We start from the raw sequence: 12,767 nt of genomic DNA, 5'->3' as shown, positions 1-12,767 counted from the left end.
GTGTTCTCCCTCATGTCGTTCCACACCGTCATGATGCTCTTGTGAATGCGTGTCTGAGACTGATACGGAAGAGAGGAAATTGTTGAATAAAGTCTTTTTTTTTTTTTTTTTTTTTGCTGCACAAAAAGTATTCTTGTCGCTTCATAACATTAAGGTTGAACCACTGTAGTCACATGAACTGTTTTAAATATGTCTTTAGTACCTTTCTGGGCATTGAAAGTGTAAATGAACTTGCTGTCAATGGAGGCCTCAGTGAGCTATCGGATTTTATCAAAAATATCTTAATTTGTGTTCCAAAGAACACAAATGAATGAAGGTTTTACGGGTGTGGTATGACATGAGGGTGAGTAATTAATGACAGAATTTTCGTTTTTGGGTGAACTAACCCTTTAAGTTACTTTTTAAAGCTTCCACAAACTTACTTAAACTGGAGGGAAACAGCTTTTACTGTAAATTGTAGCTTTTGCTGTAGGCCATTTATGTTTAAATGATTTGTCTGTGTGTGGACATTGCTTATTTCAAATGCATATGTGTACAGAGGCCTGTTGGGCAGAGCCAATTTCACAGTGGTTGTCTGCTGTGTCCCTCTAAGCTGTGCATGTGTGCGGCCGCGCACGGAAGAAAAAATAAAATGCCGCACAGAAAGAATAAAATGACGCACCGAGAACAGTCACACAATGTGTGGGTAAATTATTGCAGTGCTCTGGTTAACCGCCATAGAGTTTGTGTTGCTATCGAGTTAAAACTGATGAATGCGGTTTATAGGTTCCATAGAAAGAGAAGGATGTGAGCGTGTGTGAGTGACAGGGATCCTTTTTAGACATACTTTCATGTTTTCAGACCAAGTAGCTCAATATGAGAGGCAATGTAAAATGTGAAATAAAACGTCATCAAATTTTAAAGAAGAGTGGCTTGATTAAGTGGTGGAAATAAAGGATGATGAGCACAGCACAGTAACAAAACTCGGAGACATTTACAATTACACACGCACCAGAGGTGTAGTAGTGTGCAAACTCAAAATACACCAGGTACATAAAATTTTGTGTGTGGGTTTCAGAGATGTTTAGATAACAATAAAAGAGTTAATATGTAGTAATACATATATGGATAAGTAATATGTAAAATATTTAGCTATAAGGTCTATTTAAATGCTTCATTTTGCTTTCATATTACAATAATTTTGATATTAAAACAAATTGAAGCATTGATATTAGTTTAATTATATCAGTATATTATGGGGCGCCGTTGTAAAATAAATTGTGTAAGAAAAACTGGTCAAATCTGTTGGATTTAGCTTCAAAAACAGATACATTTTGCAATATTTACCTATATAAGCTTAATGCAATTAAATTACTTAAATAAATTATATAAATAAATAAAACATCAAAGTTAAATCTGTTTTATGTGAATATAAACTTTCTATTTAAATCTAAATGTTATGTAAATATTAAATCTAAATGTAAATGTTAAATCTAAATGTTTTATCATATACATATTACATACATTATACATTATATACAGGGCTTGACATTAACACCCACCAACCCGCCATATGCGGGTAGATTTCAGCTGTGGCGGGTAAGACAGCCACTCCCACTAGCCACTTTGGCGGGTTGAATATAATTTCAGCCTACAGTCTAATGAAAGGTAGCCCAGCTCGTTGTAGCACAAAATTACAAGCCGATCACAATTCGTTATTGATTAACTTGCAGTTAGTGAAGGCGGGATAGGCGGAATCACGCTGAATGACACACAACAGAAGTGCTCTCTCGCGTGCGTGCGACGTAAACAGGTGGGTAATAACTGGATATGTGTCAGTATATTACGTCCATGCATTCAGCAGCCCAATTAAATACCTGTCTGTCATTAATGTTAATCAAACAACAGATGTTAAATAAATGTTAAATAAACCTACTGTATCTAAAAAAAAAAAAAAGAGTTTAGGCTATTTACTATTGTATTTGTAATTTGCTAATTTGTTTCTTTTTTCTTTTTATATAGCCTAACAAAAATAACTTATACAATTATAAAATGTACATACCAGCTGATATACCATGTAGGCCTAGTCTTGTTTTGGGTGGTCAATCTGCATTTGAAAGTTTGAAAGGGTTTTAAATCTAGCTAAACAAGTAAAATGACTCAAAATCAAGTAATTTTAGCATGTCAGAGTCAACTTTAATCATATAAAATGTAATTTCCCAACAGCAAAATTGTGGCCAGTGAAAATGTTGAGTGGTTAGTAACTTTTTTTTAGAAAACCACTAGCCACAGTGGCTGGTGAGCAAAAAAGTTAATGTCAAGCCCTGCATATATATATATATATATATATATAAGATTTAAATATAGGATTCACATTTATATTTAGAATTTGGATTTAACATTAACATAAAACATTTAGATGTAACATTTACATTTAGATTTAACATTTACATAACACATTTAGATTTAAATAGAAGGTTTACATTTACATAAAACACTTAGATTTAACTTTGATATTTTTTTTATTTATATATTTTAAGTAATTTAATTGCATGAAGCTTATTTAGGTAAACATCGCAAAATGTATCTGTTTTTGTAGCTAAATCCAACAGAATTTGACCAGTTTTTCTTACACAATTTATTTTACAAACAGCGCCCCATAGTATATGATATATCAGTTAATTTGTTTTTATATTATATTATAAATTAATTCAAATAAATTAGAGTGAACATTGTTCAGACTTAAGTTATGTTTGATGTTTGCTACATTCAGAAAGTGTACTTTCTTGGAGCAGATAAGATAAAAAGGGAGTTCATATATCTGACTGCTTGTTTTCATTGACAGGAGTGTAGCCTGTGTTATCGAATCGTTGACATGATAATCATAATCAATTTGAATCATGAGATCAGTGAAGATTCACACCCCTATTTATTAAACACTTGTGTTGATATTATGTGATAACTGTATTCATGTTTATGTATTTTCTCTAGACTTTCAGACTGCAGTATCAGAGAAGAAGGTTATAAAGCTCTGGCTTCAGCTCTGAGATCAAACCCTTCACACCTGATAGAGCTGGATCTCACAGGAAATGATCCTGGACAATCAGGAGTGAAGGAGCTTGATGATTTACTACGGGATCAGAAGTGTCAACTCAATACACTGAGGTGAGATTTGATGAAATAATACAAAATAAATGATATGCAGGCAATTTATTTTTATAAACAATATTTCACTAATAGAAAAAGAACAATTTCACACACACAGTCACATGTTATTTTTCCTTAGATCAAGTTTGAGAATTTATATGAATCCAGCTTCATCTTCTTATCTGCAGGTTTTTGGGTCGTGATGCAGATGAAGCCTGCCAGTTTGTGACTGGAATTGTGGTTAAAAACCCGTTACTCCTGAGAGAGCTGAATCTGAGTGAACGTGAACTAGGAGACAGAAATGTGAAGCAGATCGCTGCTCTACTGCAGGACAAACACTGTACAGTCAAAACACTCCAGTGAGTATTTCATATTGTTTTATATTTTTATATGTAAAATATCACACACACACACACACACACACACACACAGACTCACACATATTAGAGTTGTCAAAAGTACCGACTTCGGTACTTATTGGTACTGAAATTTTAAAAATGTGACGCTTTGAGCGCTGTTGAGTGGATTCGTAAACACCTCTGATTGGCCATTGTGTTCACGGCTCATCGGATATGTGTGTGATTGGCTTCAATGATCAACGCTGTAAAAACGTAGTAAATAGTCATCAATGAAGCTCTTCACCAAACGCTTACACAGATACACACGGGAGCGTTTGAAAGCAGTCTGCTGATAGACGCCTGCCTTCAAACACTCCTGCTCCCACTTTCAAATTCAGAAACCGCCCCTGTGTGTGTATATATATATATTGTAAGACTACAATATCTTATATATATACACACACACACACACACACACACACACACACACAGGTGCATCTCAATAAATTAGAATGTCATGGAAAAGTTCATTTATTTCAGCAATTCAACTCAAATTGTGGAACTAAATAAATTCAATGCACACAGACTGATGTACTTTAAGTCTTTGGTTCTTATAATTGTGATGATTTTGGCTCACATTTAACAAAAACCCACCAATTAACTATCTCAATAAATTAGAATACTTCATAAGACCAATAAAAAAAATAAAAAAAAACATTTTTAGTGAATTGTTGGCCTTCTGGAAAGTATGTTAATTTACTGTATATGTACTCAATACTTGGTAGGGGTTCCTTTTGCATGAATTACTGCATCAATGCGGCGTGGCATGGAGGCGATCAGCCTGTGGCACTGCTCAGGTGTAATGGAAGCCCAGGTTGCTTCGTTAGCGGCCTTCAGGTCATCTTCATTGTTGGGTCTGGTGTCTCTCATCTTCCTCTTGACAATACCCCTTAGATTCTCTGTGGGGTTCAGGTCAGGCGAGTTTGCTGGCCAATCAAGCACAGTAACACCATGGTCATTGAACCAGCTTTTGGTACCTTTGGCAGTGTGGGCAGTTGCCAAGTCCTGCTGGAAAATGAAATCAGCATCTCTATAAAAGCTTGTCAGCAGAAGGAAGCATGAAGTGCTCTAAAATTTCCTGGTAGATGGCTGCGTTGACTGTGGACTTCAGAAAACACAGTGCATGGGTGGGCGTGGGGGATATGGGTGAAAAGAAATCTGATTGGATAGTTTAGTTTCGTCACTTTTTCCACACATAAAAAATATTACTACAGATTTAACAAAACAAGCTCAACATGTTTAAACGCTCTCTAAAACAGCTAAACTTGATTGAAACATTTGCAAAAGGCCTAAAACTATTGAGTAGGGATGGAGAAATGAAACCTCTTAAATATTTGAAGCTTTTCTCTGAATGTTTCGGGAAAAGTTTCAGAGCATTAAGAGTGTCGAAAACAGTGCCATCTTGTGACGGGACAAGTACTAGTTCTGTGCGTACCCTGAGATAAAATCCTGCAGGTGCCCCTGTGTAAATCTACTTAGGGTTCAGGGAATTTCTTTTGTTACACATTAAATTCACACATGTCTGGTACAAATATGTGGCTTTGTTTCATTAATACAGTGTATACTTTTTTCTTTATTTACCCTGAAAGAAGGGAAGTGAAATGTGATAACATGCCCCATAGGTGGGGCACATTGTAACATGACCATATGACAGCTAAAAGTTTTAGCTGACTTAATTAAAAAAAATATACATGACAAACTAAAATATTTTGTCATTAAAATACAATAATTATTTTTTTCATATAAAATAATAGCATTTTTTTAGAAATTCAAATTTAACACTTTGCAAAACACAGCTATACAGCACTGATCAAAACAATACAGGCAAACAGATGAAGAAACATATTCAGACATTCAGAAAAACACTCCTCTCCCTCCACTCACAGCTCTCACAGAACACGAGACAAATAGACGAGTCAGTACAAATGTTGAACATTTCTTGAAAAATTTTCTGGATGTTCAGGTTCTTCCTCTCAGTCTTTATTCATCTTTTTTTCCATAGTTTATCAACAGAAATTCATAAAAGTTAATTATGCCAGTTATATCGTAACTGTATATAATAGTATAGTTCTAATAGCGGGGCACATTATAATGCAGTGTTACAACGAACCCTATCTGCGCAACGGGAATATAAACCTGGTTAGTGTCTTCTGATAGTTAGTGAAGCATTAAAGAACTATCCAAACTGCTAAACAAGAGACTGGAGATTAAAATAATATCAGATTTGTCTAATTTTAAATAAAAACAAAAAATATAGATGAAAAATTAGCTTAAGTAAGAAATTTACTTTTGCTATTGTTAAATAAATGTTCAGTGATATCTTCCAAAGATTTTTGAATTTTGGCGCAATTTTTTCTTTATATATTGTCGATATGGCAACTAGTAAATACGCTAAGTTTCTTCATGTTAGCGTGTGTGGAAGTATTTAAACCACGTGTGTTACAACTAACCCCACGTTAGTTTGTGCCCCGCGCTCCCCTACATGTCACTTTACTCACAGCTGATTGGTCCAGTTTGTGTTTGCGATCTCTAACCCAGAATAAAACCTGCTCCAGAGCAGGTTAGCCGTGTAGCGTAAGTTACCATAGCAATGAAACCCACTAAAAACCAATCCACCTTCATAAACCCGAATAACCAGAGTTTACTCAAACTAATCTTGAACTTACCTGGGTAGAAACTGAAACCGGCTTTGTGCAACAGGCCACTGGCTTCTCTCCAGACTTTCCTGCTTCAGAGCAGTCATAGTTAATGATATGCTAAAGCCTGCCGGCACGTTGTTGTGATTGGTTATAAGGTAGTCTGTGATGTCACAAACAACCACGATTTCAAGCCGCAGGTTTTAGACTGTCTTTAGTTTACTGCAGTTTCAAACATAAAATACTCAGCAATGGTGCTGACTTATGAATTTGCACATGGTTTGTCTTAAAGCATATTAAAAACACTACATAGACATATAAACAACATTAAAAACTTGATTTTCACCACAGAGTGTCTTTAAATTATTTAAAATAATTATTGTTCATTAAAGAAGGTTTTGAGAAAAACTGAAGAATATTTTCTGTCTTTGTTTTCTTTCTCTTCAGGATGAATAATAACAGTATTACAGCAGAAGGTTGTGCTGCTTTAACTTCAGCGTTTAATTCAAACCCTTCAAACCTGATAGAGCTGGATCTGAGTGGAAATAAACTAGGAAACTCAGGAATGGAGAAGATCTGTCTTCTGTTGAAAAAAACACAATGCAAAATGGAAAAACTGAAGTGTGTATATTTAAATCTATATTTTTGTATATTAATATACATTTGTAAATGTCCTATTTTGATTAGATAACTTAAAGACTATATAGGCTGAAATTTCAATTTCAGTACATGCATCACTGTGCATTTTACTATATACTGTAATTGACTGTAAAGTATTATGTAGATAAGAACAAACATTTTTTTTTTCTTCTAGACTTTCAGACTGCAGTATCACAGAAGAAGGTTATAAAGCTCTGGCTTCAGCTCTGAGATCAAACCCTTCACACCTGACAGAGCTGGATCTCACAGGAAATGATCCTGGACAATCAGGAGTGAAGGAGCTCAATAATTTACTACAGGATGAACACTGTTCATTAAAGTCCATCAAGTAATTTAAAAAAATTTACTTAGTGAAATTAACGGCTCTCCAACAATGCTGCAATGTGACATTAATAAACCATATCTTATTTTGATGAAGTGTTTCATCAAAAATGTTGTGTCATGAAGTGTTTAAATAAAACATCATATATAATATGCAAGATCAATGTAAATGCATTGTATTAACAACATTGCAGATCAATTAGGAATACATGTACCATACAAAACTTTCAAATTAAACAGTAAACACCATCTGTTCCAAAAAATGGTGTGTGTGGATCAACAGCATGTTCACAATTGTAAAATTAACTAATCTAAAATTCTCATCTACTTACTGAAGGTTTCTGAAGAGTACTGCTGCAATGGAGGTGTGCGAGTATCTTACTAAAGTTCTGGGTAAAAGTCCATTATTACTGACAGAACTGGATCTGAGTGAAGTGAAATTAGGAGATCTGGATGGAGAGAAATTCTCTGCTCTTTTGATGGACTCTCACAGCAAAGTGGAGAAAATCAAGTGAGTCAATGTGGTCTTCTGTTTGTTCTGTATTGTAATTCACATGTGTGAGTAGATATGAAGAGTTGTTGTTAAATAACGCTGTTTCTGTGTTTAGGCTGAATAATTGTAAGCTGACAGAGAAAAGCTGTTCAGTTCTAGCTACTGTTCTCTCCTCCAAAACCATCCTGAAAGAGCTGAACCTGAACAACAGCCGTCTGCTGGACTCAAGAGTCAAAGAGATCTGTGAGGGACTGAAGAAATCAACGCTGAAGATACTCAAGTGAGTACAGTTCACCATCAGCTACACTCAACACCACAGCAATCACAGGAATATGATGCATTTGATAACATTTTGTATTATTTTCAGGCTCAGTGAGTGTGATCTAACAGAGGAAAGCTGTTCAGCTCTTGCTTCAGTTCTCAGTTCAGACTCCAGCTATCTGAAGGATCTTGACTTGAGTAATAATAATCTCCAGGATTCAGTAGTGAAGCTGTTCTCTGATGGACTGAAAAATAACTGTAAACTGGAGAAACTCAGGTTAGTTGACTAATATATTAAAGGTCGTTGGGCCTGTTGTTTGCTTCCATATTCAGCTATCCATTTTTGTATGGAATAATATTGTTCAGGACATATATGGAGTAACTGATTATTCTGTTCTAGACTTTCAGACTGCAGTATCACAGAAGAAGGTTATAAAGCTCTGGCTTCAGCTCTGAGATCAAACCCTTCACACCTGATAGAGCTGGATCTCACAGGAAATGATCCTGGACAATCAGGAGTGAAGGAGCTCAATGATTTACTACAGAATCAGAACTGTCAACTCAAGACTCTGAGGTGAGACATGATGAAATATTCAAAATCAAATAAATAAATAAACCCACAAAATATGCAGGCTATTTTTACAGAAAAATCATTTTACTAATTCAGTCGAATGCATAGGGCTGGGCAATATTTTTCCCATATCATTCAGTATTGATATCTATTTACTTCATAGTATTAATGGGGAAGGAAATGTTCCACATGTTTGTTAGACCATCAAAAAAAAAAGAAAAAAAAAAGAAAAGTAAATATAGTTTGCTTTATTTACAAGTAAACTCCACAAAGTAAGCTACCTTTATTTTTTAATTCCACTGCTTCACACAGAGACAAGCAGAACTTGCAGACTTTTTAACATCATACATCTGATTGTATAGATGTAGGCTAAATATAAAAAATTACTTAAAAGTTTATCAACATTATAGATTGATCATTTTCATATAAATATTGATATTGATCTATTACTCAGCCCCACTGATGTATCAAAGTAAATTCAAGATAAACCATGTCACACTGTTTCCCATCAAAGTCAGATGCTTTTTTTCCTCATGTTTAGTTGAGAACTGAATTGAATCCTGCTTCAACTTCTCTTCTGCAGGTTTTTGGGTCCTGCTGCAGATGAAGCCTGTCAGTATCTGATAGGAATTATGGGTAAAAACCCGTTAATTCTGAGAGAGCTGAATCTGAGTGAATGTGAACTAAAAGACACACGAGTTCATCAGATCGCTGCTCTACTGAAGGATAAACACTGTAAACTCAACACACTGATGTGAGTTGTATCATAATAACACCTTTAATACTTGTGAATTTGCAGCTGGGTTTGTTTTATGTATCTTTTACCGGAAAGTGCTGAGTGAATAATCATTGGATGCTTTTGTAATGTAATCATCCTCAAGTAAATATTTGTCTTTTTATGCAGTCTGAATAACAGTGATATCACAGCAGAAGATTGTTGTGTTCTGACTGAAGCTTTAAATACAAACCCGTCAAATCTGACAGAGCTGAATCTGAGTGGGACTAAACTCAGAGACTCAGGAATGAAGATCTTCTCGACTCTGTTTGAGAATGAACAGTGTAGACTGGAAAAGCTGAAGTAAGTATTTTAGTCAATGTGTTAAAGGCCAACTGCTGCAAGAAAACTGATATTATTAATCTTTTTCATTATTAAAGCTTTCTTTTCTCTTCTACAGGATTAAGTGCATCAGTATTACAGCAGAAGGTTGTGCTGCTCTGACTTCAGCTTTTAATTCAAACCCTTCAAACCTGATAGAGCTGGATCTGAGTGGAAATAAACTAGGAAACTCTGGAGTAACTCAAATCTCCACTCTACTGGGAAATTCAGAGTGTGCACTGCAGATACTCAGGTTTGAATTTGCTTAATCTAAACATGAATCAGAATTCCCCCCCCCCCCCCCCCCCCCCCCCCCCCAGTAATTATTATTAATAAATGAATACTCTGTACGCCTCAGGGAGAGCCCTACCAAAAAATTAATCTGGATCATAGACCTCTATATAAACTGAATCAATAATAAATTGTAAATGTGTTTGGCATTCTGCAATAAATATTTTTTGGATTTCTAGACATTTTTAAGTCGTAAAGTAAGCAGGATATTTTAAAATTTAGCAAATGGCTTCAGCAGACATGTATTGTGATACTAAGCAGGGCAGTAAGGCTCAAGCAGTCAGTTTTGTAATTATTAATATGCATATCATGAAGAGATGGTCGGTTAGTTAGTAATGTCACTTACATTAGTGAAAATGACTCTTGTATTCATTTCTCCTGTTGACAAAACTTTTGGGGTGCTGGGAATCATATTGGCCTAATCCTATCGAATTGTGGCAGTGTGATATAGCAAGCTCAGAAGCCGGAGTAAGACCATATCTGTTTCTCTGTTTCCCAATAAAACATCGTCTTATTTTCCATAGACAGCTTTTCTTGGTATTACAACAAATTTGAGGTAAGGTTGCTGCCAGTGATGTAATTCTTTTAAACTCACTTAACATTATATAGTTGCTACAGTAGCGTTAACTTGCCAAATCAAGTTACTTTGTCAGTTAATAAGAAAACCAAGCAAGTTTGTCATGAAACATTATTCCTAACGCTACCCCATCACATTTTTTCCTACATGTTGGTTAGCACGTAAACTAACATCAGTGAATTACAACTTCGGTTCAGAATGAATCAGAATATTTTTGCTGAGTTTAAGGCTACTTCTCACTGCATCCCCATTTATATCTGATTTTAACATCTGCCAATGTCGGTAAAGAAAATTAAAACCAACATGAATGAAACAATGAAACAATACCCACTGTGTTAAACCAATACCAGTATGTGAGTGTTAAGTGTCAACATGATCAGTGTTGTTTGCTAATGTTAATTTAGATATGTAAAGTAGTGAAGAATTTTTTCTTTAGTTTTGTTTCAAAGTTATGAAACAACAGTTAGCTGTTTAATTGTTAACAGTTGGGGTTCGTACAAATTAATAATATTTACAACCTTGCTTCGTTCCAGAATTAATCAGCGTTTTTTTAATGAATGGTCTATTAACTCCTTCTTAAAAACAGTCTCTTGCTGCAACCTACTGGTGGAACTATGTAACCTGCACTGAAATTGTTGATAAATCAACATTAAAATATAAAAGATCATTTACTGAACAATAATTGTCATTATAAACTTTGTATTTAATATGTATTATTAAATAAGTTGTATGTTGTTTTTTATATATCTTATGTCTGTAATGTGAGTAAAAAAAAATCCTTTAAAAATAAACAATATGTTTAGTACAAACAAGTCATTAGACAAGTCAATATAATTACTTTGTAATTAGTTACTATGAAATGTTTACATTTTACAAATGAAATCCTTTGTTTTCTTCTGTTATGACCTCTTTTAATGAGAATTGTAAAAGAAGTATGTCCTATTTGCACTTCTGAAAGTTCAAAGGCTTAACATTTCCATTCTTGTTAGAGTGCACCAGAATGCGTCATTTACATGTTTAAATCAAGCGGGAAATGTTCCCAGACCCCCCACAGTGATTACATTCATAAACCGGTCACCTTTTTCACCTTCTGTGAGTTTGCAGGTCTGTTATTGAAGGAGTAAATATTACAGTTTTTAGACTATTTGTCTCTTTTTGTCTTCCTCTAGACTTTCAATCTGCAGTATCACAGAAGAAGGTTATAAAGCTCTGGCTTCAGCTCTGAGATCAAACCCTTCACACCTGATAGAGCTGGATCTCACAGGAAATGATCCTGGACAATCAGGAGTGAAGGAGCTCGATGATTTACTACAGGATCAGAACTGTCAACTCAAGACACTGAGGTGAGATGTGATCAAATAATACAAAATAAATTATATACAGGCAATTTATTTATATAAACATTATTTCACTAATATAAAATGATCCATTTCACACACATAGTCATATGTTATTTGTCCTTAGATCAAATTTAAGAATTTATTTGAATCCTTCTTATCTGCAGGTTTTTGGGTCCTGAAGCAGACAAAGCCTGTCAGTATATAAGAGGAATTGTGGGTGAAAACCCGTTACTCCTGAGAGCGCTGAATCTGAGTGAACGTAAACTAAGAGACACACGAGTGAATCAGATCGCTGCTCTACTGAAGGATAAACACTGTACAGTCAACACACTGATGTGAGTATTTCACAGGGTTTTATAATTTACAAAAAAAATTTATATTACATTTTTAAAGTCTAAAAAAACACTGTCATTGCCCTTTAAATTTTTTGAGGATTGAGATTAGTTGATCTATCATATAAATGTATCCTTCTTTTCCTGTATTGTGAATTGTGGCTGAAATAAATTAAAGATTGTTTCCTGTCTTTGTTTTCATTCTCTTCAGGCTGAATAATAACAGTATTACAGCAGAAGGTTGTGTTGCTCTGACTTCAGCATTTAATTCAAACCCTTCAAACCTGAAAGAGCTGGATCTGAGTGGAAATAAACTAGGAAACTCAGGAATTGAGAAGATCTGTCATCTGTTGGAAAATATACAATGCAGATTAGAGAAACTGAAGTGTGTATTTTCATTTGTGTACATGTTTATGTACATTTATTAAGGTTTATTTAATAAGATTTTAAAATTTAAAATTTAATAGGCTAATATTCTGCCTAACATCTCTTTTGTGTTTAGTGATTTCGTTTTTGGTGAACTATTAATTTAATAAGATTAGGTTTTTGAAGTTATTTATTTTAATAAGGTTTTGGTTAATGCATATGTTGTGTTTATATCTAAAGGAGATTTTGCCAATATTAAAAAAAAATAAATAAATATTGGCATATGTTTTTGCACACTC

The 12,767-nt window shown here is 34.5% G+C and overlaps 1 protein-coding gene across 50 annotated transcripts in view; it reads left to right on the top strand.

The window, feature by feature from the left end:
* The window catches only part of LOC127500029 (uncharacterized), a 162,447-nt gene that overhangs the window by 104,137 nt on the left and 45,543 nt on the right, over positions 1-12,767 (top strand). For 39 of the 50 annotated variants that reach the window (XM_051870886.1, XM_051870862.1, XM_051870878.1 and 36 more), the window contains 14 exons: positions 2,971-3,144; positions 3,315-3,485; positions 6,608-6,781; positions 6,975-7,148; positions 7,479-7,652; positions 7,750-7,914; positions 8,002-8,172; positions 8,296-8,469; positions 9,050-9,220; positions 9,371-9,544; positions 9,642-9,815; positions 11,600-11,773; positions 11,935-12,105; positions 12,314-12,487. In XM_051870886.1, the coding sequence (XP_051726846.1) occupies positions 2,971-3,144; positions 3,315-3,485; positions 6,608-6,781; positions 6,975-7,148; positions 7,479-7,652; positions 7,750-7,914; positions 8,002-8,172; positions 8,296-8,469; positions 9,050-9,220; positions 9,371-9,544; positions 9,642-9,815; positions 11,600-11,773; positions 11,935-12,105; positions 12,314-12,487 (2,415 nt within the window). The remainder of the gene's footprint in view (positions 1-2,970; positions 3,145-3,314; positions 3,486-6,607; positions 6,782-6,974; positions 7,149-7,478; positions 7,653-7,749; positions 7,915-8,001; positions 8,173-8,295; positions 8,470-9,049; positions 9,221-9,370; positions 9,545-9,641; positions 9,816-11,599; positions 11,774-11,934; positions 12,106-12,313; positions 12,488-12,767) is intronic. The other 11 variants (XM_051870885.1, XM_051870897.1, XM_051870898.1 and 8 more) reach the window with 6 other exon arrangements.

Source organism: Ctenopharyngodon idella, chromosome 18, assembly GCF_019924925.1.
Source record: "Ctenopharyngodon idella isolate HZGC_01 chromosome 18, HZGC01, whole genome shotgun sequence".
NCBI classification, from domain to species: Eukaryota; Metazoa; Chordata; class Actinopteri; order Cypriniformes; family Xenocyprididae; genus Ctenopharyngodon; species Ctenopharyngodon idella.
The sequence above is the reverse complement of the archived record's forward strand: the minus strand, read 5'-3'. Positions and strand labels throughout refer to the sequence as shown.